General features: G+C 39.8%; 1 protein-coding gene across 3 annotated transcripts; it reads right to left on the minus strand.

The window, feature by feature from the left end:
- Window positions 1–314: 314 nt before the first annotated feature.
- LOC133539815 (nucleoporin NUP42-like) lies at window positions 315–8,441 on the minus strand. 3 transcript variants are annotated; one of them, XM_061882024.1, is made up of 9 exons: window positions 8,199–8,441; window positions 6,349–6,660; window positions 4,914–4,984; window positions 4,738–4,842; window positions 4,536–4,630; window positions 4,390–4,448; window positions 4,243–4,311; window positions 3,294–3,372; window positions 315–930 (listed from the first exon to the last, which is right to left on the minus strand). In XM_061882024.1, exons 5-9 carry the CDS (start codon window positions 4,603–4,605, stop codon window positions 476–478), a joined length of 732 nt encoding a protein of 243 aa, XP_061738008.1. In that variant the 5' UTR covers window positions 4,606–4,630; window positions 4,738–4,842; window positions 4,914–4,984; window positions 6,349–6,660; window positions 8,199–8,441; the 3' UTR covers window positions 315–475. The 3 variants fall into 3 exon arrangements, with proteins under 3 accessions (XP_061738008.1, XP_061738009.1, XP_061738010.1); XM_061882025.1 differs by having other exon boundaries at window positions 6,344–6,660; XM_061882026.1 differs by lacking the exon at window positions 6,349–6,660.
- Between the last annotated feature and the right edge of the window lie 6,403 nt (window positions 8,442–14,844).

Genomic DNA, 14,844 nt, shown 5'->3' on the forward strand with positions numbered 1-14,844 from the left:
TCTCTCCAAGCTCGGAGAAGAATACTTTTTGAATGGAAGTCTCCCAAGTCTCCCCTCATAGTTTTTGGCTGAAGGATATTATGCTCTTCATAAAACTTTAAAAATTAAATACAATCTAAGAGGGTCTTTAAACAAGTTCCACTCATGGTGGCGCCCTTTTATCTCCCACTTCGATAAGCTGAAGCCACTTCCTGATGACTAAGTAGCAACTCTGTCTGTTTGGTAACCAAGTTACTCCTTTCAAGACGTGTAATAATGTGTGTACATTTAGTGTACTTAGCCAGCATTGTCTATAAGAAGCTTGAACACTCATGTAGTTTTTTTATTCACTTTTTATTTTTTTAATGTGCATTTAATTTGTCCAAGGACTGTTTGGAGTGTGGGGAGTGAGGGGTTTGTTATAAATATTTCTATATGTGCATCAACTTGAATGAATAAAAACTGTTTATGAAAAATAAATAAATACATTTAAGCATTAAATGGCAAGCATTGCAGCAGGAGGCAGCTTCAGAGGAATCAGACCCAAAGTGAACATTTGTGCTTTGAACTGATCTATCTCCTCCTGGGTTAGCTCGCTGTCAAGGGAGTAAAGACCGCCTGAGGTTTCCACCGCACGCACCTGTCCTGGCAAATTTCCTGCAGGTGCGCCGGACTTCTCCATCGCTTTGTTGGTCTCGGCTGCGGAGGAGGAACCTGTCCCCGAAGATGGAGCCGCAAGATTTTCGCCAGACGAGCGGGGGAAGGGGGAACCTGGAGGGGCATCGGAACTTGTAGACGGCGTGGCGTCAGACCCGGAGGGCGGTTGTGTCACAGCTGGGATGGCGCCGCTGAAACCTGTAGGAGATGTTGGGGCCAGTGGAGAGCCTAATCCACTCGCTGGAGAAGCTAAACTGATATTAGTTGCTTGGGCTGGTGGTTCGGCCTCAAACCCTAAAGAAGAGCAAGATAAGGAATGACATGTTTGTACATTACACATCTACCGCTAAAAAACTCCAAGTTTAGAAAAATATAACATCCACAGACGATGAGCTCACCAAACATCTGACTAAGAGCTGCACCAGGGCCATTTTTTAGCTCGCATCATTGGCCTATAGTTTTAAAACGAATGTAATATATTTTTATTCCGCAGGATTTTTTGGTTAATTTTTACATGTTGGGCACATTAAAGGAGAACTGCACTTTTTGGGGGGAATTTTGCCTATCGTTTATGATCATGAAAGATAAGAAGACAAACGTTTTTTGCATTCTAACGTGTCAAAATGGTCTCGTTCTTGCTGGCTAGAAATTAGAATATTATTAAATATTTTAAAAAGGGAACCGTGTCACTCAATCGGTACTGTAAGACACGATCGGTCCACGCACGCGCGGCAATGATTAACATGAACAAAATATGGTAAACATTGTACATATTACATACTGTTATGAACGTGTCTGTTACTACATTATCTACATTTACTTGCAGTTTGTTTATTAAAATGTTGGAGTGTTTTGAAGTTGTTTTAGAGGGCTTTGAAGGCTACAACAATGATTCCAATGAGCTGTTTTTTTATCTTTAATACCCTGAAAAAAAAAAACTGTATTCATGTCTCTCATAATGATTGTGTACGACAGGTAAAATGCCAAAAAAAAGTGAAGTGTCCCTTTGAGAGCTTTAGATAACTGTTGGTAGTGATCTATATCCATGGTAATTTTAATTAACTTATTCTGGATGAATAAAGGTTAAATAAATATATTAATACATGTAATCTCGTGGTGTGTTATCCAGAAGGCTTAGTGCTGAAGACGGTGCTCAGAAGTAAGTCTGAGCTACACAGGAAGAAAACAACTTTGCTGTTTAAGCAATAAATAGTTTATATACTGTTACATGTTGCTGTTCCTGCTTTGTCTACACAAGAAAAAACAAGTTTTGATTAGACAGTTGATGATTGATGCGCGCCTTTCAGATCAGAGGCAAATTCATTTGCGGAAAATGACAAATGATTTGCCAAAATGTACTGGTAGGCTTTGGGCATTGGACAAAGTTGCGAGGTTGTGCGTATTTCCAAGAAAATGGTTGAATTTGCGCGATCATTAATTCATGCAAGGAATGTTTTCTAACATGCAATAACAGATATTACACTCATTTATTGACCTACTTTGGACTGGTTTTAGCATCTTTAATGCAATGTCATAATCAAAGTTGATGTTTACACTTTATATTATTAGTGGTGGTTAACTTTTTTTTATGACTGTGAAGGCTCTAAATATTACCTTGCCTGTTAACTATGTTGTACTGCAGATAATTATTATATCTAGCCAAAAGTTTAAACTTGTATCAACACATTTGTAAGAATTTGACATATGTTGAAATGTTGACATTAACTGTGGCCAAATTAAGCACTAAAGTAATATTTGATTGATGATAATGCAAGTAAACCTTTCAAATGCAACAAACATTTTTCATACTGTAGTATTTTTTTCTACTAGTCTAATTGGAAGGCCAATAACTCAACTATCTTAAATAAGTAAATAAACAAAACAATAAAATACACTGTTAATTTATGTTATCAAAAATTGCACTTCAATATTGAACGTCTTGAAATGAAGTTTTTCCTCAATTGGTAAAAAACTGGATCGGGTGTTTTTGTTGTCCATCCATCCATTTTCTACCGCTTATTCCCTTTTGGGGTCGCGCCTATCTCAGCTACAGTCGGGCGGAAGGCGGGGTACACCCTGGACGAGTCGCTACCTCATCGCAGGGCCATCACAGATAGACAGACAACATTCACACTCACATTTTTGTTGTCTTTTTTTAATTTCCAATGCCATCACGACATACTTGCTCATTCATCTGTGTTGAAGCAGTTTGAAGATGAAATATTCCCACACACAAATGTTTGGCTTACAATCATCTTTTTCCTCCTAAATGTTCTTACTTAGCAGTGCTTCTCACTGGCAAGACAATGTCCGTGTATTCTGTCTGTAAGCTAGCAGCTCCGCCTGCTCACACCGACACAAAGATTGTTGATGACTGACAGAAAGCTTACTCGGTTCACTAAATTCATTCTGCCTTTCAAATAAGCGTGCTCAGGTGTTGAGAGCGATGTACAGAGTGAGACAGCTAGTATCCATTTTGAAAGCCAGAAACGAAGAAAAAACAGACCTCGGAATTTAGAAATGCTAAAAAGTTCATTTTATCGTTCAATTAATTTACCTATTTGGCCTAGGTCTACTTTTTAATGAACCTCAGAAACCCTGCAGAATGCATTCACAAGATTTCTGAAACTGACTCTTAGAAAAAAGTAAACTCTTACCTTTATTGCCACATCCAGCAGGTGCTGAGCCAAAGCCACTTGACGAGGTCCGAGGCGCTGGATATCTTAGTTCTGCAATCTGTGAAATGATCCAACAATTAGGTACTGCATCAAAAATAAATACATGTATTAATTAGGGCTGTCTTCAAATATTTGAATATTCGAGTGGGAGTAATCTGATTTGACAATTAACCTTGCAGTTGAATCGTCTGCTTTTAAACTAAGTTAATTCCTGCGCGTGCCTCGCATGCAGCAGGTGTGTTGGGAGAAAACATTGATTGTTTTCATCATGTCTTCTTTAAATATTACAACAATATTCTTCTATGCAGACAAATAGTTTTCAGAAAGTAAGAGATACACTGTAAATCTTAATCTCGGTTTTCACTTGCTTCCTGGTGTGACGTCACGTCTCTAAAATCAGCTGGCCGTGTTTCAGCCACCTCTTATTATATCGAATCTACCGCTTAGACCCATAGGCTTAACTTTGCTCTTAAAAAAGGTAATGATCCTTCTGCAGGTTCACGTACGGAAACTTTGTTAATACTTTTACATCCTCTATTTGCTCAAGTTTGATGTCCACTAGGTGCTGCGTCAAAGCCGAGGACTTCACACACTGTAGTTAAGCCTTTATGTGAGGTGGAAAAAATTGCAAATTAGATATTTATATTGTTCATTTTCATATAGTACAGTATTCCTTTCACATGTACCTTTTATTAACTTCGGAATATTCACATATATGTGCTAAAGAACATCCTAGCGACATTAGTCACACCTAGTGACTAGTCAGTATACACTATTATATATCTTAGATTTGTTCCTCTTAAACAAATAAAAACATCCCACATGACCGTGGACAATGGACAAATTCTAACAGATTTGATTATAAAAATGTTAAGAAGAAAACAGCCCTAGTATAAATATTCAATATGAGTGACTGTGTGTGCCTCACCAAAGCTGCACGAGTAGATTGATTCATTCGGTCTCCCCACTGAATGAGCAACCAGCTGATGCCATCGAGCTAAAAAAGTAGACCAGGACCAAGCATTAAACACTTTTCACACCAATTCAAGATTCCAACTTTCAACACTACACTTACGTAACTCTTGGTGGAGTAATATTCAAACCTCTGCTCTTCTGGAGATATGTCTGTAAACCCTACAGTGGTGGGGTGAGAGGGGAGAGACATCATGTTTATCTGCTGGCGTATTACGAAAACAAATGTCACGTGTGTTTGATACCGACCAGAAAACAGTGCCTTGGAGCCGCTAGAACAGGAAAAGCTTGACTGGTCTGAGCTCTCCCAAACCATCATGTCACTCTGAGTCTGAATGATCTCCCTGAGAAGGACAAGGATGTTAACATTTTTAGGGGACGACATCAGAGGGCAATTTGTGCTTTTACGTCATTGTTGCGTGATTCATAGTTAAGGAAAATGGCAACTCACAGTTTTTGCTCTTCATCTTCTTCACCCGGTGCTGGTCCTCTGTCTCCTTCTCCTCCTCTTCCAACCTGTTCATCGTCCCCGCGGTTGATGCCCACGGTTGAAACACTGTTTTGAGAAGAGACGCTAAATTCGGAGCTCTTCAAGCCGTGTCCTCTTCCACCACACTGATTACTCACACGGGAGGACACTTGCTGGCTATGTCCTCCTTTTTGGTGAGAGGGATTCACCGGAACCTTGTTTCTATGCCCTGAAACACACACACAGAAGTGACATTGGAGCGTTTTTATCAAAACAGTCTAGACAGCTTGGGTTCTGTTTGAGGGAGTTTTCCCTCGCCTCCGTCTTGGCCTGTATCAGAATTTTTAATGTCAGTGTAAACAGTGCAATTCCAAATACTTCATATTTTACCCAGGCCTCTTTCGTATGTGGATATAAATGCGATGTGTCCTCAGTGTGAACGCCCCCACGCTCAGGTCTTCAAGCAGACATTGAAGCAAATTATCCAGTAGAACTGCGGGAGCCAAAGTACTTCTTCTCTTCTTTCTTATTCTCACATGCGCAATAATTTTGGTTCAGAAGACGTTGAATTTGATCACAAAAAACCCTTGAAATTGTCACAAATGTGCCAGTACTGAGACCAACTAGAGCTGAAGCCAATTTTAGTTCTGTAAACACTGAAGTGCTCACTACGTCATGTCTGCAAGCGGGTCAGTTTGCATTCACATTAAAAATCAAATTTTTTGTAATGTGAACGGCCACTAAAAAGACTGGATTTGAACCAAAAAAATGTAAATTGGACATTGAACCCGGTGTGAACGCAGCCTAAATGCTTTAGTTGGTTCTTTTTATGTACGAGGAGACGAGTTCTGGACCTGTTGTATGTGTAGAGTGCCTTAAGATAACTTATTTTGTTAATTATTAGCTTCTCACATGTTAAGTATCTGAGTCATTGACTATATTTTCGTTAACTTGTAATACCAATTGTTCATTTAAACACGGAGAGCAGTCTACCAAGTCAAATTTCTTGTGGCCAATAATGCTGATTCTGAAATGGCAGCTAGAGAAATACAATTAACTTTACTTGATTAGCATGTCTTCGGTCATTAAATTTGATATATGAAAATGAGAATAAAAAAAAACAAGATTAAAAAAAAAAACTTTTAATTTTAGGTGTCATATAACAATATGAAAATCATCAGAAAAACAACCTGTATGTGTCCTATCACATTGTGTTGTGCATTACAAACTCAAAAGCAATTCAGCTGCTGACGCAGAAGCTAGCTTGCCTCTTGTTAATGCCGTAGCAGTGTGAGTGTCTCTGTGAACAACGCGATGTGTTACTATGCCAAAAAAAATATGCCAGTGTTCGCTCTTACAATAACAATGGCGGTACAGATTGGTTATTATACAGGTTACGGAAAGTAAATGAAGTGTAGCGCCCATTTAAACGCAGCAGACAGAGTGTTAAACATGGCTTTCATTGGTCATGTAGGACTTTGTTGCTCCTTTCAAAATAAGACATCCTGCATGCCGCCCACACCAAATGCCCTGCTAACACTCTGCTGGGAAGAATAACAATAACAACACTGGATTCATATGTGTATACCTCACCAGCCACCCCGAAAATCCGCCAGCCTTCATGCCTCAAAAGTCCATGAAGACGCTTCCGCCGGCAAAGAAGCTGCCGGAAGAAAAGCCGCCGGCCATTCTCATTTCAGCGGCGTCTGAAAAGTGTAAAAAGCCCGTCAGAGACGCCCGTGAGGCCAAGGTGTTTTGCAATTTGCTCATGAGAATAACGTGACGGCAGTGGACAGAGCGAGCAAACAGCGAACCTTGGCGTTCCCCGCATTAGCGTGGCAACTGGCCTGCTTGGGTGGGCCTTCATTTGATTTCCACGCTGTGTGTACGTCCCAACAGGTGAAGCTGTCAATGATATCATCCGAGAGAAACGCAGATAAAACGATACATGAATCAGTGATACATTTGTTCGCTGTGAAATCAGAGATGCAGTGGACCCCCACCCCCACCATCGCTGAAGACACTGGACCTCTCCACAGCAGACCTTCTGGACACACTTTCTTTTTTAAGCACCCTATTTTTATATTCTATATTTATTTAGGTACAATTTATGTTTACATTTATGAGTCCATTCAATTGTTTTGTTTGTTTATGTACGATAAACTTATTATTTTCAACTTACAGAACAATGATAAACAATTCTACAGTAATGAGGAATACAAGTTTAAATCCTTTGAACTGGTTAGTCGTTTTAAAACCAAATTGATTGTCAGTGGTAATGTATTTTTGAAACTAAAGAATATATTCAAATACTTTAGAGCAGAGGCATCCTAAGTGTGGCCCAAAAGCCATTTGCGGCCCGCAGCTAACTTTTTTTACAGCCTGCGACAGATTTCCCAACAAGGGCAAAATAAAGATATATATATATATATATATATATATATATATATATATATATATATATATATATATATATATATATATTTTTTTTTTATACGTATGTAAGTTGATCATGAGATTCAAGCATGGAAGTTGATCATGAGATTCAAGCATGGAAAGTAAAAAAAAATACCTTTAAACAGATTTTTTTTAATAAACTGTCAATATTTAAAAAACTATACTGAACCAAAAGCAATGTTGTTATGAATGATTAATAAGGCCCTAATTACTTCACATCAAACATTGCTCTTTAAACTTTTTTGAGGGAAAATATTGCAAACCCAGTTTATCAAATTTTCTTTGGTCTTAACATGCAGTTGAGACACATATTCATTCCATCCATCAATCGTTTGGGGTCATAGGCGGGGATTGATGGAGTCTATCTCAGCTGCATTCTATCCTGCTTAAAGTGTACTTAAACCATTTTCTGACATAATCATTTTCTACCTAATATTTAGGCAATTAGCAATGTACGATTTAGATGGATAACAAATCATTATTTTAAAGGAGTAGTTGTTGATTATTTGAGTTTAGTTGATACATTTGCCAACCCTTGTAAAAAGTTAAACCTGTAAAACGGAAGTTGCTGACTTTCAGCGCATGCGCAACCGGATCATCAGTTTTCTTCCCCCCTAGAGGCCAATCAGCTGTCGTGTATTTAAACAGCAACTTCCGGTTCCCGAATTTGAAAAAGACGTCCGTTAATTACGTTATAATAATTTAGTAACTGATGATTTTTATTTTTGCCATATAAACTATAAAGTGATAATCAATCAGTCCTTGGATATACTTGTTGTTTTTCGACACGAACAAAAAGAAAGCTACGTTGTTCAATTGAACATTTACATATTACAAAATTAGATTGAAATAAAGCAATTGTTTTTTTTCTTTTTTTAAAATTCCTATTCATTAAACGAAAATATCAATTACCAAACTATACACTGACCCTAAGAGCGCCCAACTATTTGTTTTAAATACAACTATATATACATAACATATCTTACCTGTATCTCCTCTGGAGTGCTGTTGAGAGGTAGAGCGGTTATAGCCTCTTCCTCCTCCTCCAACCGGGTGCTCGTTCCAGCATTTAACACCATATTGACAACGTCCTTGCATGAAATACTCACAGACCGTCATGATTTCTCTTTTTATGGCTTTAAACTTAACCGTCAGCTTGTCTTGTCGCTCCTACTTGCTCCACTATCTACCTGTCAACTCTATCAGACCGCGCATGCGCTAAAGTGTCGTCACTTCCGTCGTTGTCAATTTTGACACTGCTGTGACGTCATCGATGGCTGAGCTTCTCCTTACCTTCGTTGCCATGTTTTTCCATCTCAACAGAAAATAAACCAACAACCTGACAATCCATGATATTTTTCTGAACTTTTTTTTAAGCCTACACTTCCTTGTCTGAGTGTAAAAAGCAGTGTTGCTTCACTTTCGGTACCTGAATTGGCGCACTTACGTTTGCTGTAAAAGGGTCTATTGGTCACAATTTGGCAACCCTGCTCGCCACGCCCCTTTCTCGTGTCTTCTTGTGACATAGAAGTGACCTCTGATTAAACTGTCACATGATTGGTTAAGCACAGCAGCCACTTAAAGCTCTTTTTTTTAAAACTTTATTTTTAATATTCAACATTTACATATACGCAAATATATAATAATAATCAAAACAAGTACAGAAACAGTACAAAACAAAACAGTGCCAGGGGGTTGTAATCTCCATAAGCAACTTAAGTAGAATGCAATGTGTAGATATATATATATATATATATATATATATATATATATATATATATATATATATATATATATATATATATATATATATATATATATATATGTGTGTGTGTGTGTGTGTGTGTGTGTGTGTGTGTGTGTGAAGTTAAGTCATAGGCTCACACAAGTTCCATAAGTAATACAAATTTGGAGCATGGCATCATAGTTTTCACAGCCTTTTGGTTGTTAGAGATAGAAGGCGTTTTGAAATCAAGTTTAAATTATTTTTTAAAGCCAAAAAACCAGGTTCGGGTATTGAGAAACTTACATTTATGAATATAAAACTTAGCCAATAGCTAAAATTCCTTTTATTATTATTTTTTTTCATACTGTGTAAATCCAAATAGCACATTTTCAAAACGAAGCAAATATTTCCCATGAATATTGTCCACGATGAAAGGACAGATGCCAGTCATAGTGATCAAGTGCTTTCCCATGTCCAAAACAGGTAGTAAACAGTCTCTGGATGCATGTTACATAAGGTGCAGGTAACATCAATGTCCTTCTTCTATCTACCCACCACAGTCTTCACAGGGTAACAACCATGAATGATTTAGAAAGAAATCTCTTTGACTTTGTTGGTAAGTAAATACCTGTTAAGAAGAGACCAACTTTTGACCCAGCAGATGTCATTCATAACATTACACAATTACATAGAAGACAGACAGACAATCATTTTGGAATAAGCTGCAGATTTTTCTGTTATGTTTTTGATTAAAACAAAGTTTCCCTCCAGGAGTGTAAAGTGGATCATTCACAATTGTAACAGCAGAAAGAGGAAATGAGTAAGCCCTGTACAACATAACAACACCACATAGAATGGCATCAAAGACCTTGGCAAAATGTTTGGGAGTCACAGGGACCTTAACATGGTTGAGAAATTATTTGTAATTAAAAAGTTTACCTTCCTAATTGAAAAGCTGAGTCACTAAAATAATACCATTCTTGAACCAATTGTTGAGGAAAAGAGATTTCCTCTTTTAACATATGTCTTTATTGTTCCAAAGGAAGTATTTCGTATAGTGAGAAATTGTGCTTGTAGAGAAGAGACCATGCCAGAAGGGCTTGTTTGTGGAAGTATGAAAGAGAAACAGAAATCCTATCAATTTTCTAGTAACACAATATCAACGATTTTAGGCTTCCAAGATTAGAAAATACATGATGAGAAATGAAGTTCCAAATTGAGGTAGGATCTTTCACATAGTGTCTTATCCAATTAATCTCAAATGTGTTGTTTAGTGTAGTGAAATCCAGAATGTCTAGACCAGGGCGTCGCCAGACAGATTTCACTGGGGCACGTGCCCCAGTGTTGATCTGCAGTGCCCCAGTAAAAATTTCACCAATAAATAAAACTTGCTTCTCCCAGCCTACGAACGGCTGTTTTTCTCAAGTGACCTCTCAATTCAACCTTTGTCATCATATTCCACACAGATTGCGCAGGGAATCCTCGAAAACCAACTTCCACTGTCATCAGCCATGCTGTCCACCCCTTGTCCCGGCAGTCCTGGACAAGTTGTTGGTACTTTGTTTTCTTCCTCTCTGCCGCTTCCTCACATCTCTCCTCCCACGGGACAGAAAGTTCCACCAGGATGATTTTTTTTCCCTCTGGGGACCGCAAAACTATGTCTGGTCTCAGAGTGGTGGACAGTACTGCCTCTGGGAAGAGGAGCTTCCGCCCCAGGTCGACCTCCATCTCCCATCCCTGGGCCAACTGCAAGAGGTTTTGGTTGGCTTGGCCTTGGACAACTGGTCTATGACTCTCTTTCACGAAGGTGATGTTTCTCAGCAATGGCTTTGTTTTGGCTGGGTGTTTCTTTCTCCTCTCTTGCTCCAAGATGTCTGCGAGCATTGCCAACACCTTGTCATGGCGCCACCTGTATCTTCCCTGGGTCAATGCTGTTTTGCACCCAGACAGAATGTGCGCCATAGTTCCTTTACCGCCACACAACCTGCACAGCGGGTCCTCCCTCATTCCCAACCTATGCAAGTTGACTGGAGTCGGCAGGGTGTCATTTACTGCTCGAAGCAGAAATGAGATACGAAACGGCTCCAGCCTCCACAGTTCACTCCACGTCACGTTCCTCTTGGGAAGGTTCCACCTTGTCCAGGCACATTGGGTTGCGAGCTCGATGGCTTTAACTCTTCTTCCTTGTTCCTCAAGGTTTCGGACTTCATCCTGAATCAAGGTCCTCCTTTCCCTGGGAGTGGACTTGGACCACTGCTGGAAATGTGATGTTCCTAGACTGTCTTCCAGTGCAGAGGCTTCCGATGGTATCTTTGGTCCTGAGAGATGATTCTGCCTGGGCAATAGCAGTGCTAGCAGCCCACTTCCTGACAGATCTTGTTCTTATTCCAGCTTCCCTGATCAGCCGATCTTGGGAGTCCCTATACGTCAGGGAAAGTCTGCATTTTGCGACATTAAACTCCTCCAAAACTGAAGACAGGGGGAGCTGGAGATGGCCCGACCTTATGTAGAGCCCCGTAGATGTAAAGCTCGGGGGTATCCCCAACCATTTCCAAAGGTGCTTGTTGAACTTCCTCTCCAACCCTTCAACTGTTGTTATTGCCACTTCGTACACGGTGAGAAGCCACATAAGTCTTTGGAGTAAGCCATGCTGGTAGATCCAGCACTTGTATTTCCCAGGCAGACCAGACTTGTCAATCCTTTTCAACCATTCTTCAACCTGATTTTCGGTGCTGGAGATGCTGTTTTTCTCCGTCATGGAATCATCATACCACTTTCCAAGGCATTTAATAGGGTTCCCTTGGATGTTTGGGATTGCTTCCCCCTGAACAAGCAGCTTGAACTTTCCCGTTGTTTTTCCCTTTTGGATCACCAGACACCTTGATTTCTTGGGCTTGAAGATCATCTTTGCCCAAGTAGCCATTAGATCCAGTTCCGCCAGGACCCATGTCGCCTGCACATGAGTTGGTGTTATCACGGTAAGATCATCCATGAATGCTCTGATTGCTGGTTGTTGACTTCCTGCTGCAGTCTTTGGTCCTCTTGACTTTATGATAGCTGCCGAGATGATCAGGTTCATTCCCATGACAAACAAGATGGGAGAGATGGTGCACCCTGTCACTATTCCCTTTTCCACTGGCTGCCATTTAGTTGTGAACATGGCTGCTTGGAATCGTAGCTTGATGTCTCCCAGGTAGCTGGTGATCGTCCCCTGGATGTGATGTGGGATGAGGTAATGCTCCATAGCCACTTGGATCACGTTATGGGGAATTGACCCATATGCATTAGCAAAATCAAGCCAGACTACTGTTAGGTTGCCTTTCTTCTCCTTTGCTTCTTGGATAAGTTGGCTGAGGAGCCCTGTATGCTCCAGGCACCCGGAGAACCCTTCGATACCGCCCAAGAGAAAGAGAGAGAGAGAGAGAGAGGGGGGGGGGGGGGGGGTTGAATCACTGCTGCGGTAGGTAAAGTTAGCCAACAACAATTTGTTAATTATATTATTTTGATTTTGATTTGACCCAAACTGTAACTCCTAGATGGATATCAGAAAGTTATTCGCCCGCAGCAGGGAAGAAGCAGGAAGGAATGAGAGATGTAAGTGAAGTCCTAGCTAGCTAGGCAACATCATTGTCTTAAGTTGATGCTAAGTTAGCTAACGTTCTTCTTTGTATCAAGACATTCATTTGCTGTACGAGCTGTCGGGGGAATTTCCAATGAACATGAAACATATTGTTGGTTATTGTCTGCTGGTTCTGCATCAATGATGATTTGGAGTAAGCATGTGTGTGTTGAGTGCTTCTCAAATGGTTTATCTTCAGGAAGAAAAACATTTTTCCATATCATCAAGTCGTGAGCCAAATTTTTTAATCATTTAAGTTTATTTCACAGAAAAATAGCACAGTAGACTTGTCTTGTTAATCGGAGTGACTTTGACTAAAATAATCTTGTTTTGTCACGGAAAAATGGCTACAGTTAAAGCATCTGGTTTTGTTTCTAGAAAAAATAGTAACATTTCTGTATTTATTTTCAGAAAGATGGCTGAAAATATCGGGTTTTGTTGCCCCATTTAGATTTTTTAAAAATAAATTTTCATGTCTGTCCTGAGTCCTCCTCCAACTTGTTAGTCGGTTTGCCTTTTGCTAAAATACTCACTAATAGTCACTAGAAAAATGGGTAAAAATAGCTGGTTTTGTTGCCACAATTTGATTTTTTTCTCCCTAAACTTTTTTTTTTTCATGCACACATCTGACTGCGACTCACTGAAAATGACACACAATCCACTTTTATGTCACGACCCAGCAGTTGGGAACCACTGGTCAACTGTATAACCGTTACTGTAATATTTCCATGTCTGTCCAGAGTGATTGACCACTTTGCAAAAATGAAAAGGAGACGTTACAGTTTACTTCTCAGAAAATGATTCCCTGAACAGACACACGACAGTTGTTCATTTATTCTACTACTGTGGCTTTATTGTTTTGTGTATATTTTATAGTTTTGTGTATCTGAAATAGGATTAGCCACGTTGCCATAAATGGAAATTAAATAATATAAAAGAACCCAGAGATGTAGGGGTGCTTTATTTTTTGTTTTACTTTTGTAGATGTTAAATTTGCAGATGATTATTGCAATATATATTTCAAAAAGATTCATTGCTCTTCCTTTTTGCTTTTACCAGTAGCAGTTTAGAAGTCTGGAGTAAAAAAGTGCACAAGTAGGTCAAATGCATTAGTTAATTTCAGGTGGTTAATCAAAGATCCATACAACATAGTCTGATATGATTTCATAGTTTAAAGCACTATTTATGTATTTTTTATGATAAATAAGTGCTAAAAATGTTTTTGCTTGCGCGCTTTGCACGCTCACATGAATTATTTGTGCCCCAGGTGTGCCCCAGTACAGTATTAGGTCTAGTGACGCCCCTGAACTCAACTCTCATTAGCACACATTTTGATTCACTACAATTTTCATGCATAAATGAACAAGACCTTTTTCAGGATTTGAACTCCAGACCCGAGGCAAAAATGATACGACTAGAACTGGGGTCAGAAACCTGCTGCTCCCAAGCCGCATGCTGCTCTTTAGTGCTCTTTACTCCCTGGAGCATTTTTAAAAAAGGACTGAAAATGGAATAACATGGGGGTGAAATAATTATTTTGTTTTAGTCTGTTTTTTGTTTGAGGACGAACATGACACAAACCTTCCCAGTTGTTAGAAAACCCACCGTTTAATACACTATATTGCCAAAAGCATTTGGCCACCCATCCAAATGATCAGATTCAGGTGTCCTAATCACTTGGCCTGGCCAGAGGTGTATAAAATGAAGCACTTAGGCATGGAGACAGTTTCTACAAACATTTGTGAAAAAATGGGTCGCTCTCAGTGATTTCCAGCGTGGAACTGTCACAGGATGCCACCTAATCTACAAATCCAGGCGTGAAATTTCCTCGCTCCTGAATATTCCAAACACAACTGTCGTCTTTATTATACGAAAATGACAGAGTTTGGGAACAACAGCAACTCAGCCACAAAATGGTAGGCCACGCAGTCTGACAGAGAGGTGTCAGCGGATGCTGATGCGCAAAGTGCAAAGAGGTCGCTGACTTTCTGCACAGTCAGTTGCTACAGAGCACCAAACTTCATGTGACCTTCCAATTAGTGTTACGGCGCACGCGCAGTCTGCTTATCCCTCCTGCATCTGAGTGTGACAATTCGTCATCTGACTGTTCGCCCAGGCACGCCACCGTTCACTCTGAGCGCAGCACGCCCACGCAGCGAAAAGCCTGCAGTCAATTGCTAATCTGGAAACCTGGTATTGATGAGGGTGAGCTGGATAAAAGACCAGTGGACCCAAGGATCGGCGTGGGAACTTAATAGTTTTCATGCTGTACCTACCCTCCCGTCTC

This window comes from Nerophis ophidion, linkage group LG21, assembly GCF_033978795.1.
Source record: "Nerophis ophidion isolate RoL-2023_Sa linkage group LG21, RoL_Noph_v1.0, whole genome shotgun sequence".
Taxonomy (NCBI): domain Eukaryota; kingdom Metazoa; phylum Chordata; class Actinopteri; order Syngnathiformes; family Syngnathidae; genus Nerophis; species Nerophis ophidion.